This window comes from Chenopodium album, chromosome 2, assembly GCF_948465745.1.
Source record: "Chenopodium album chromosome 2, dcCheAlbu1.1, whole genome shotgun sequence".
In the NCBI taxonomy this organism is placed as follows: Eukaryota; Viridiplantae; Streptophyta; class Magnoliopsida; order Caryophyllales; family Amaranthaceae; genus Chenopodium; species Chenopodium album.
The window spans coordinates 7,348,848-7,362,610 of record NC_137835.1 but is presented as its reverse complement, the minus strand read 5'-3'; the positions used below and the strand labels follow the sequence as shown (position 1 = coordinate 7,362,610).

General features: G+C 31.9%; 1 protein-coding gene across 1 annotated transcript; it reads left to right on the top strand.

Moving 5' to 3' along the window:
- The first annotated feature begins 12,017 nt into the window (after positions 1 to 12,017).
- LOC145581627 (uncharacterized) lies at positions 12,018 to 13,290 on the top strand. Its single transcript, XM_081638647.1, has one exon. The coding sequence runs from the start codon at positions 12,181 to 12,183 to the stop codon at positions 13,060 to 13,062; it is 882 nt and encodes a 293-aa protein (XP_081494773.1). The 5' UTR covers positions 12,018 to 12,180; the 3' UTR covers positions 13,063 to 13,290.
- Positions 13,291 to 13,763: the final 473 nt, after the last annotated feature.

Here is a 13,763-nt window from a genome sequence, read left to right as displayed (position 1 = left end):
TGGTAGCTTCTACAGATGCTTATAAGGCCTAGTGCAATGATTCCAACTACATGGACATGGCCAACTTAAGGACTACTTTTGATTTTAGCCCAGTCCAATCTAGATTTGAAGTTAGTAAGCTAAACTCCAACTTCACTCAAATAGCCCACTGACCCTTACTTCAAGTCCCATCAAAACACTAATAATTCTTCATTCAAAATTTATGATTGAAGATCATCAGTTCATCAACATTATAAAAAACACATGTACATACTTGTCATCAATATATATGGCCTACTCTTATTGCGGAGTATTACTAGGCTTCTATAAATTTATTAGCCCTAAATTCATTTAACATGTTAGGCCATTATATATGCACTCATTAATAATGTTAGCAAATAAGAGAATAATTTTGTTTGATTATTGCGGAACAAGTCAATGAAAAGAACGAGAAATACCATAAAAAAAAAATATGAATAAAGAACACAAGAATTTACGTTCACAAAGGGAAATTCGAGAACTTCTTCACTATAATATAGAAAGAATGAGTGAATAACATGAGGAGTCTTAATCTTAATGGCTTTCTAAGGTATGAACTAATTGATGAGCTAAATGATCCCTTTATAATGTAAGGAAACCCTAATAACACCCTAATTTGTTCCCAGAGTATATCTCAACTAACCGTCATGTGCAGAATCTTCACAAGGACTACACGGTCTTGTATTGTGAACCACACGGACATATTAATGGGTAATTAGTAGCGTAGACTACGCGGTCATGTATTCATGACCATGTATCTACTTGGTCACTAATTTAAGGCATATTCCAACAAAGAATTTGTCTAAAACCCAATTAACCTTACACCTATATGTTATTTACAAATATTTTTAAACTCATTCAATACGGAATATAAAATAAGTGAATATAAGGTGCACAGAGCGAAATAGAGAACGAAGGCAATGAAGAATTGAAGATGATTGGGGACTAGGGGAGGCCAAACTCCAATGCAGCCCTTTCCTTGAATTAGGCATGAATATCAAAGACTGTGGAGGACCACTGAAATGCTTTGAATGCGTTTCATTCACCAAGATCAGAAGCAAAATATATTTAGAGACATTGACTACACAAATACAAACTCTCACACAAAAGTAAATAAAAATGTTTTGGAAATAATATCAGATTCACATGATTCATGGTTTGTGTGAACTGGAGCACTCCAAGTTATTACTGTGATGGATATCTCTGATTCCCTAGCAAAAAATTTAATTTTGGCTTCATCTCTTAACTTTTGCTAATATTATCTTGTTGCCTTACTTCGTTCACTTGTTCCTCTGTGTGTTGTCTCTCTCAACTCATACATTGCCAAAATGGGTCATTCATTGCACTTTCTACTCATCTCAATATTTATTAATATATCATAAAATCATATGCTTTTCCATTTCATCCAAATTCATTCATTAATGTCCCAGGCCAGTAGATGGAGTTGTCATTTGCCCTACTAAGCTACTAGAGTAATAAACTATAAAATCAATGTTATATATTATCCGTAAATTCTCTCATACGTCCAAGAGCCACTAAAATTGTCCCGTACATGTATCACTCATTGATTGTAGCTTATATGAATATACACATTTATGATATGTACATGTGCTATATGTATATGTATTTATAGAGTAAATGTTAGAAATGTAGAGCTAGTATTATTAATTTATACATCCACATGCATATCATTTCTCCAAAATAATGGAATAATAGCACTAACATGCATGTTCATACCCTACATACATGCACAGTACAGCATATATATCAATGCAGTTGAAGGGCAAGCATAAAGTTTAGACTAAATGATCACAAAAATGAACCAAAAGAATAATATTATAAAGTTTTGGACTTCAAAAATGAAGTTGAGGTTTAATTTGAAAGCAAGTTTTTAAACCTAAATTTGGTCAAAACTCAAAAGGGGTAAACAAAGTTGAAGTTAAAACCATAAAGTTAACCAAAAAGATAAAACACTACATATCCCCTTAATCTAGAAATAAGCAAAAACCAAATATGGTAGCACTACAAAAGAAAGTTATAGATAAAGGAGGTTAAATTTGAAGCACGAATTTTGGGGGCTGGCAAAAATGTAACCACGCCCAAAAAGAAAGAAAGAAACGGTAAAAATAAATTATTTGAAATAGAAAAGAAAAAAAAAACGCAATTCCAAGAATAAGAGCTCAAATAGAAATAGTAGGCGTGACACCAAAGGCTGGCAACCCTTCGCCCACCATACCAACCCACCACCACGTACGAGTAGCCCGCCCACTAATCCCCCACCCAACCATTTTGCTTCATGCTATTCAACAACCTAAGTACATTTTATTCATATATTTTACTATATTATACATAACTTAAGATATGCTTTATTATTCTTAACACCTACTCTATGTTTGTTTCATGCATTTTTATACTAGGATTATTTCATAACTAAGGTTTTATCCTAGATTAGTTGGCATCCTAGTGCTACAACATACATACGACATAGGCTGCATGTGTTAAACTATATTTTATACCCAATTATCATATTCATGCATTTTTAAACAGTATTATATTATACGTTGTCGATCTGATATCATCTTATACCATGATTTTACTATTTTTTCAAGAAGATATAAGGTGTTTCAAAAATCTAATTTAGTATATGTAGTCTTAACTTCCTTCTAATTAAGGACTCTAGATCTACTTGTATGTACTTGTTAAATTTAAGATCAATTCGATCTATTTTAAAATAAGATTTTGTGTTAGTTGTTCACCTTATATCCACTTATTTTAGAAAAATAAGTCAAAATATGGGTTAATATGTAGGGGTTGCGTACCTAAGTTCAATTTACAATTAAAATAAGATCTAATGAGATTTGATAAGTAAAATTAAGTGAATACAATATACGCTAAACTTTAACAGCAATAAGTTGTGCACATTAATTAAAATTTATAATAATCACTTATTCAAGAAATTGAAGGAAAGTGTAACTTCCTATTAACCAAACAAAAATAAGATATCATAACTTGGTAATACTTAATTAATTACCCTTATATATGAATTAATTTGTTGTAGTACTTGTATATGAATTTACCCTTATGTTTACATAGTGGCGATAGTGCCCTAGGTAATTGATTGTTTTTTCTTAAAACAAAAAGAAAAATAAATAAATAGATTGATTAACTAATTTTGTGTCAATATAAACACTACAAGAAAATAACCTTTTCGTAGCGATTATTTTAACCTTTAGCATCGATTGTAATTGCAACAAAAAGCTTTCCCAACGAATGGTCATTCGATACAATATCCCCCGTTGCCTTAGCCTTTAGTAGTGGTTTTCAATATCGTTGGGGTTGGCCTCAATAAAAAAAAAAAACATGCGTATGATCTTTACAAGATTCGAACATGCAACCTCAAACTCTTATATTAAATGTTTCACCAATAAGCTATGACATATTTTATGTATTCTTTGTCAAACAATATTTATATATCTAGCGTTGAAAAGACTTTTCGTATCGATTTTTAGGATTTAGTGGCGATTGTAAATGATACGATTTCTCAAAATTATATAAATGTTTAAAAATAGTGTGGATATGTATTATTATGCTTTCCGTATCGATTTTATATGGGAAAACCATGACGATTGTAAAAATGATACGACATCCTTAATTATTTCACAAACATACTTGCATATTGTAGCGAATGAACAATCGCTACGAAATAATCGCTACGAAAAGTGATTTTTCTTGTAGTGAAAACTAGAACTTTTTAAGTGCAAGAGACTACTTTAAGCCTAATTTTATAACATGATCGATGGATAAAGAGGCTTTGATTGCACAGAGATCAGAAAAATAGGACCTTTAGGGTATTGAAGGGTTTAAAATTTAAATTGTAAGAGAACATTTAATGTAGATTTCAAATTGGGACCTTAAATAAAGATCCTAGGTTGTTTATATATATATTTTTTTAATAACGATCTTGACTTTCTTGATCAATGTTGTAAATGGGAGCTATATATTGAGCTAAGGCTCTTTGAAGTATATATAATTCATTCTATTGAGCATTTCTTAATTAGTATAAATAATAAAAGAAAACAATGATGAGGTAATGAATATATCAAAACTTAGGCATCCTAAATGCAATATGCACCCCTTTAGGACTTCCATATACAATGTAAATTGGAGGGATGTAAGGTTTGGGAGTGGGGGAGCTTCAATCTATAGATATCTTTTCTCATGGTAGTCTTTTTGGAATCATTATCTTATTATTATCATATATTCATACACATTTATGTGACTAAAGAACATGTCACGTGGATATAAATGTCACACTACATAAGTACATAAGCATTTAGTTTTATCAAAAAGGAGAATAATTATTTTGTTAAGAAAATCACATACATCAAGTTACCTAAACATATATACTAAATTTTGAAATGCATTTCAAATTAATCCTAGTATAGTATGCCATTTATCAGTTCCCTCAGTCAGTCACTAGGCTAGGATGCCTGTTAAAAAAGGTACTTTAGTTAAGCTAATGGTTTATATTATCAAGTGATGATATTAGAGAATGAGACAAGTAACGCATGTCAATGTAATTGTCTCCTTGTGATGAAGCTCATTATTATCATCCTGATAATTACTTAAATCACGATTAATTAATAATAGTTTTTTTTTTTTTTTTTTTTTAAATGTAATCGCGCATTTACTAGCCACAAACAGCACGGCATCACAACACGACGCCCATTATATTATAGCATAGTTTATTTCACCAAAAAATATAGACTCTATGGCATAATATATATGTATATTTAGGTTTTCAAATCTAAATTACGCAAATTTAAGCTGTCGTTTTATAAGAACTTTGGGACCAAGTTATTTATTATATTGAAATTTTAATTCAGTGCTGCTGTATTTTAAAAAATATAATTCAGTGCCAGTTTCCATTCTCTTTCTATTCCTGTATCCTAACATGTTAACCACATCCAAACTTCCATAAAAAAATATGTAATTCTTCTTCTAATCCCATTCCATATATGCGCATCCTCGATTAACGAATAATAATCAAAATCAAAGATTGAATTACATGAATACCCACCTCTCATTAGCACTGTATATAGCATTTAAGCACATGACTAAAGTTTGCTTATAAGCTAGCTATATTTAAAGGGTGAAAAAGATTGGATACCAGCCTACGTACACTCTACAGGTCGTCAAGTGTACAAATGTAAAGGATATATGTAGGTAATTTTTCAATATTTTGTATCCTTATTATCCTAACGTGATTAGGACTAGTAATGAAAACGCTATAATATATTGATTAATGGTACATACTCCAATTTGAAGAGTTTTTCCGAAATCTAACAAATAGTACCATACTCAATCCATGAAATAACATAAATAATAATACTAGTATTCAATTATAAAATCTAACACTACCTCAATTTCATATTACTCACAACAAAAGGACATTATTTGTGAGATATAAAATATCACTTTATTGCAAGCAATATGTTTGCACTGCGTAGTTTGTATAAGATTCTAGTGCGCTGCCAAGTATGTACAGAAATGTTACGAAAGAAACAGTGTACCAAATGTCCAAAAATAAATGTCTGCTTTGATTATAAGGAAGTGCAAAGACAATAGTAGTATTCTTAGTTAGTTGCAAGGGTGCACACTCCTTTCAAGCTTTATCAAGCTAAGGAAAAAACAAGATAAGAATTTGCCTTTATTTGGTGCATTTCTTAGCTTTACCTACTGGCTGATCTACTTTTATATTATCGGCATGGACGGCCACGATGTTTAATTTTTGTAACTTGGTTTTCTTCAGAGCTCCTAAGATCAAATTTAGCCCTAGATCTTATGATTCTAGATGACATCATCATTTTTTAATTTTGCGGTCTTAAGACTAGACTTTATTATTTTTAAGCATTTATGAAGTTTGGTCTTAATAAAATTTGAAGTGGAGTCTTGAAAATTCAAGACTCAATTTATTAACACTCAATTAATTTATTTTTTTTAAAAAAAAACTTTAATAATTTAATTTATATGTAAAAAAATAAGTCTGAGCGATTGAAGAGATAAATTTTATCGAGTCTTAAGGAGTCTTAACATAATTATAAATTAGAAAAAAATATATTTAATCTAAAAAGCTTATGTGACAATGGATTAAATAACGGTTTGTTCGCCTGGTATTGTTGTTCATTAATACGCCGTACGGAGTATTTTGAAATTTTAAATTAGATGATTAATTATTTGCAAAAATCATGTTGATTTTGAAAAATAAACTTTGATTGAAATAACTTTTTCTTGTTCTTTTCAAAGGCACATTTTTAATTTTCGGAATTTTTTTTTAAATTTTTTTTTAAATGATAACAAATATTAAAATTAAATGAATCTCTCAATCTAGATCAGAATTTATTCGCGTTATCGATTTGTAAATTTAAACTTTTTACGATTTTCAAGCGTAAATTTAATGCTTATATGTAGCCTTAAGGGCTATGTATATCATTTTCCTTACTTTAATTGATACACACAGAATGACTATTATTTACTCCAAAATTTAAATTACTTACTATACAGTATACACTCTTATATTTGGGTTTGGTAAAGTGAGTATGTTACTTTTGTGGATCCTTATCGCCAACTTAAACATAATGAAAAAAACTAAAGGCTATATATCTATAATATGTAACCTACATGAATGAATCACACAGTCCTAAATAGAATTTAATAGCATTGAAAAAATTGAGATAGGTTATAGTAGATTATAAGACTCTGTAGCTTAACGATCATAAATAATGAAGCAAATACTCTCATAGTGTACTATGGAGTACCATATGATTAATGACATGTTTTTTTAACCTAGTTCACCCTTTGGCCTAATCCGAATTCGGGGTTCATTTCTTGGTGGTTAGGTTTCACTCTCCTTCCAATTATTGTTGCTATTTTGTTATACTGTACCTTGTATTCCTTATTTAATTTTAATTAGCAAGTGTCTTAACAAAATACGAGCTCAATAGCTCTAAGCCATGCTAGATATATTTAGCCAGTGGAGGAAGAAACAAAAACAATATTCATCTGGAAAGAAATTGATGAAATGATAAGGCACTGGACTAACGAGTAACTAACAGGCGCTATTGAATATGATCTACAAAATATATAGTTATGTTACTAAGTACTGACACTATTGATTTTATAAACAACAAATTTTTCACCATGCATGACAACATGATATCAAGAAGCTTCAGTGCCAACAAATCAACAATGGTAGTACTGTTCGCAGTGGCGGATCCAGGAATCCGAACTAGGGGTAGCACTAGACAATAATAATAATAAAAAAAAAAAGTATAACATTGTTGTAACGTATCATAATATATAATCAGCCAAACATGGATATAATGCGTTGTGTAGTCGTATAATAATTAACAATCAAATTTAGACATTTATATTGACAAGTTCAATTATATTGTGGATATCGATTATAATATTATAAACTTTCTACCTGTTTATTTTTTATTTTGTCAAAGTTACATATGAATTTATAGCGAAAACTTTGGTATAAATTTTTCCTTGTGCACATATGCTAACGTAAAACTTTGACTGGAAATATCTTTAATAATTAATCTTATAATAATTGAATATTAAAGTAATAAATTTGACGATTCCAGCAAGTACCCACATGAATATATTTATTGTTATGTATAAATCACAAATATTAGCTAAAGTGAATTAGATAAATTGTACAAAAAGTCAAAACGTTTCATTTATTTAACACAGTTGGAGTATGATTTTTTATATTTATTTCAGTGTAAATTTTTATACGATTATAAATAAGATTTAATAATGCCCAAATAAATGCAATAAATATTATGTAATGAAAATGAGAAGAATGTTATAAAATATAACAGAGAGAGTATTTCATATTAACAAGGACTGTTTATAAAAAGTGTGAAAATGAAAAAAAAAAATTATCATGAAAAGATAGTAATAGCTTATCCTTGTGTTAATTAAATACGTAGTAGGAGGAAAATGAAAATTCAATTGGGTTCAAAGCAAAAAAAAAATTGATGTTATGGGGTCTCGAACCCTGAACTTCAGGAACAAAAAATTGTTCATCAATCCAACTCCCTAACCACTGAAGCAATGCTGGAGTCATTTAACACTACTACAAATTATAATATATATACAGCTATAAGGGATGCTTTTCCAGTTTTTTTTTTTTTTTTTTGGTAGCACGTGCCCCCCGGGCATCAACGTGGATCCGCCACTGACTGTTCGTAGTAGTATGGTACGATCGGACTGGATGTCTAACTTTTACGATCATGACCATGACCCAGACGAGATGAAAATAATTTATACGAGTAATAAAAATATATTATACTCCGTAGTCTATAATTAGCAACATTATTAGTCCATTTTAATTTGATCGTATCAAACCAAATCATAAAATTGTGGTTTGAAATTTGTCTCAAACCAAAACGTACCACAAAATAACTCAGTGTGGTGTTGTTTAACCGCAATTAACACGCTTTTGGTCTTTTACTAATAATCCAGTCCACTAAGAAGATACTGTAATAATTAGTTGGAGAAAATGGCCCTTCTAATCTTTATTTTGAAGAGAGAAAATATTAGGATTAAGACATCCTGCTTCTTTCTTATTTGAACTTGGTAATTCACTTTCTGCAGGATTATTATTACAAATGCCCCCACAATCCGGATTATGTCTGAATCGTGCTATTGTTGTTGGATCAATTTTATGTAGTATGTGGATTTTTTTTTTCCCCTCAAGGGATTGAAAGAAAAAGATTATTCTTCATAATTAATTTAAAATGTTAATAACATGAACTTTTTTATCAAACAAATTGATAAAATGAACTATTTGTGCTCGTACATGGTTTGATGGTTATGCTCTTTCAAATACTCCGTATTTTTTTGGTTTAATTTCAATCTTAATTCTTTTGGATGAGAAAACGAAATTCTTTGCACTAATTAGATTTTGTACAGCGTTATCATACTTCTTATCAAAAAGTTTTGCTTCTTTGTTGAAAAAGAAATAGACGTACCCTACTTGAAATAGATAATCATCATAAGAAGACATTATGACAGTACTTTTATTTCTTAATCGTATTCTATTTGGCATTTGTCAATCAATCTTGTGTGAGGAAATAATTTTTTCCAAATTTTAACTACTACTCTCTCCTACTTTTATCATTCTCTGTATATACTTTGTATATTTTTTCTCATTGATAAACATAGTTATATGCAAAATGCAATGATAATAATATATAAGTATGTAATTGCATAAATACTCCGTAGTATATAATCTATACAACCCTATAAATAACAAGGTAAGATTTAGTTAACTCGATAGTCGACATAAAGTAGTGAAAAATTTAATGATCAAATACTGAGTACTCCGTATAAAGTAACCTAATACGTAGTCATACTAGGTATATTATTATCCGAACCAACAAAATGAGAGCAGCTAAACCGACAAAAGGCAATGAATGTGTTAAGTGTATGATCACATGAACAAATTAGAGTTCCTTCAATTTCTCGCATTGCATGCATGCAAACTGTAATTACAAATTGTACAATATAATTGCAATACATAATTGCATATACAGTACTATACCTAGGATATGATACGCCCGTGACATATATTTATGGATTATTTTTGTTTTCATATCAACGCTCAATTAAATGTAATTTTGGAATTTACTCCTCGTTATTCCATTTTCTCATGGACCCTGATTTTTTGTATTCTATCCTTTATTATCAATTCATTATATACTTGTCACTTTGCTCAATTATGTTCAGTCAACCTGCCCATTTTTGCCAAGGGTTTTATTATGGTTTATCCCAAATTCATAGTCCGTCCATTTTCTATACATAGTTAGTGTTTTTACAATTGATTATAAATTAATATCCATTGTATAATTAAATGAACTTGATAAAATTTGACAAATTAAATTTTCCACATCATTACAATTAAACGATAAATAAAAAATTATTATCAATTGTATAATTGAGCTTGATAAATTGAACAAAGCATATAAAGTGTTATTTTAAATTACTACACGTACAATTATACAAGTAAAAGAAAATTTGCATCTATTTAAGCTCTTTTTAACATTTGTAACAAACATGCAGAGCTTTTTTGGTGCAGCAGGTCACACCGTGTGGCCTGCTGCCAAGTCAGTAAAAATAACGGATTCTGACGCGTGTATAACGGGGTTACTGTTCACGTGCATAACGGGGTTACTGGTTTTGTCAGGGTTACTTGTATTTTTCATGGGTTACTTGTATTTTTTTTTTTCAAGAGTTACTTGTAATTTTTTTTTCAGGGGTTACTTGTATTTTTTTTTTTTCAGGAGTTACTTGTATTTTTTTTTTCAGGGGTTACTTGTTTTTTTTTTTTTTTTTTTTTTTCAGGAGTTACTTGTTTTTTTTTTTCAGGGGTTAATTGTATGGATTAGTTATTCAAGGGTTACTTGTATTTTTTTTTTTCAGGAGTTACTTATATTTTTTTTCAAGGGTACTTTTTTTTTTTTTAGGGGTTACTTGTATGGGTTAATTCAAGGGTTACTGATATGAGTTACTTCAAAGATTACTTGTATGAATTACTTATTCAATGGTTGCTTGTAGGTTGGTTTAAAAAAAAAAAAAAAAAAAGGGTTTCTTGTAGGCCCCATACCAAACCAGTAACCCCCGACCAAAACCAGTAACACCCTACAAGTAACCCCCGACCAAAACCAGTAACACCCTACAAGTAACCCCGACCAAAACCAGTAACACCCTACAAGTAACCCCTGACCAAACCAGTAACACCCTACAAGTAACCCCCGACCAAAACCAGTAACACCCTACAAGTAACCCCTGACCAAACCAGTAACACCCTACACGTAACCTAACCCCTGACCAAAACCATGGCCAGTAACACCCAACAAGTAACCCCTGACCAAAACCAGTAACACCCTACATGTAACCCCTGACCAAACCAGTAACACCCTACATGTAACCCCTGACCAAACCAGTAACACCCTACAAGTAACCCCTGACCAAACTAGTAACACCCTACAGTTTTTGACGTAGAATGTTCGATTTGAGATTCCACGAAGAAAAGGAGCTCAAATTTCTTTGGTTCTCATCGATTTCACTACTTCAAATGTTGTTCATGATCTTAACGATAATTAATCACAATTTTTCACAACAATTTGACACCCAATTTCTACAATTTCGGGCTTTAATTGTAGCAATTTAGCAAAGAGGAGAGAGAAAATGGGTAGAGTAGAGATATGGTTGTTGGTGATGTGTGGTTTGGCTTGAAGAAGAAGCTAAGAAAAGAGGAGAGAGAAAATGTGTGGAGTAGAGATATAATTGTTGGTGTCCTTGGTGATGTGTGATTTGGCTTGGAGAAGAAGCTAAGAAAAAGGGAGAGAGAAGAGTTGTGGTAATTTAAATAAAAAATAAAAAATAAAAAATAAAAATTGTGGCTGGCCACATACAAAAATAGGGGATTTGAACCCCCAACCACTTATATCAAAGGTGACTTATTAACCATCTCAGCCCATTATCAAGAGTGTTATAAACATTATAAAAAATTGTACATAAGTGTAAATCACATGATTTAATTATTAAAAAAAAAAAAAACACATTCAATAATATCGATTTTATATTTCAAAATCCTCACAAAAAATGTCCCAATTGCACGAATATAAAAGTAGCAACCCGGGGCAACGCTCGGCCTACTCACTAGTTTAACATAATATGGAGTACGAAATAATACTAGTAGCTAATTACGGAGTATTAGCTTTAGACTAATTAAGGAAAGTCAAGTAATACGGAGTATCCAAAGAAAAAGAATAGGCAAGAAAAATAAAATGAAATAACTTTGAAAGGGGTACAACCGTAATTCAATGATGAAAAATAAATTAGAAAATTACCCCCATTAATAAAATTAGCCGTCTGTATTTCAGTTTGTCTCTTTGTTTTCCTTCCAAAAATACAGACTTAAAACTCCACTCACACCTCAAACCTCACACCTTCTTCTTCTTCTCTTCAATTTTCAAAATATTTTTAGCAGACACAAATTCAAACCCATCAGATGATTCCAGAAACCCATCTCACCTTCCATTAACCCCCCAATATTCAAAAAAGCTTCGATTTTTTTCATCAATGGCGGCTGGTTGGGTTAAATCATTGCAATGCAAATCAAGAGCAGTTGAAGATGTTTTCCAACCTCAACCTAAACAACTCCTTACTTCTACCAGCTGTAAAAACAGCTTTCAAAATCTCAAAGACGTCGTTGATAACTCTAAACCTAAACCCAGACCCAAACCCAGAAAGCCCGACCCATTTTCCCACCGTGTTAAGCGTTCCGATTCCGTTAAACCCACTCCCGATTCAACGGTACATAACCGGGTTAAACGCACCGTTTCGGCTCCGCTTACGAAAGGCCCGATTCTCAGTGACCCGTTTTTCCCCTCGGTTACGGAGTTGCAGGTGGGCCATCCCTCCAGGAATGTGGTTGAGATAATATTCGACACGAGGTGGGGTCCGAAAGGGTTTTCGGGTCGGGTCGAGATGATTTTTAAGATCCAAAACTTGGCCCGGACATCGGCCCGATTCGAGGAGTACCGCGACTTGATAAAATCCCGGGCCGGACCAGGGTATGGGTCCGGGAGGTGTCGTGCGGATGGTAATGAGATGATGCGGTTTCATTGCTTGGGTCCCACAAATTCAGGGGGGAGCGTGATGGACGGCTGTGATGGTGTTTGTGAGAAGATCAACGGTGGCAAAGCGGCGTCAATATGTACTTATTCGGGTAGTGGAGCGGCCCATGAGAGTGCGGGTGGGGGCCGTGGGAGGCGGGCTATGGTGGTCTGTAGGGTGATTGCGGGTCGGGTTGCGAAACGAGTCGGGCATGGGTTGGACTCAGTGAATGGGTCGGGCGAGTTGGGTGATTATGACTCGGTGAGTGTGGAGGAGAATGGCGAGTTGTTGGTGTTTGATTCTCGTGCGGTTTTGCCCTGTTTTCTTGTCATCTACAAATTGTAAAGACTTTTTTTTTGAAAAAAAAAAAAAAAAATAGAATTGATCAACACAATTTTTACTCTTTTTTAGTCCATTTTTTTGGGGGGTTTTCATCTTAATAACCTCTTAGTATATTGGGCGGTAATTTGGTATTGGGTTTTTGGGACTTAATTTTGTGTAAACATTGTGTTGATAGATGTTTTCTACTAATTTTCTCTTTGATTGAATGTGCATATTATGGGATTTTCTTCATTACTTTAGCAACTAAGAATTTGTGAAATTGATGATTAAGATATTTGTTAGCGCTAATCACGTTCGTCAGAATTATTTATCATATTGATATTGGCATTATTTGATTGAGAAAACTGTAGATTTTAATTTCTTGCTTGCTTGAGTTACAAGGAAATCATGTATAATTTGCAAAGGTGAATTGAATTACAGTATTAAAAATATGTAGAAGCTTCATGTGTAATATGCAAAAGCTAATTGAGTTATATTGAGGAGTAAGTATAGTATATGTGGAATATTTCTGGGCTTTCTTTTTTGAATTCAATGCTTTTGAAAGCTATATGCATGCAAAAGCTTGGCAATTAAACCAATTTAAGAATGATCAATGAATTAAAGATGTTTGCATTAATATTCATATCGAATTCTCACAGGATTTTGTCGGTTAATACTATGTGACGTTACACAATGGTTTAAATGCAGATTGGTTTAATCTTTTA

What these genes read in the sequence shown, in the direction of transcription:
- LOC145581627 (XM_081638647.1), top strand. Translation starts at nt 12,181, where the DNA reads ATGGCGGCTGGTTGGGTTAAATCATTGCAATGCAAATCAAGAGCAGTT.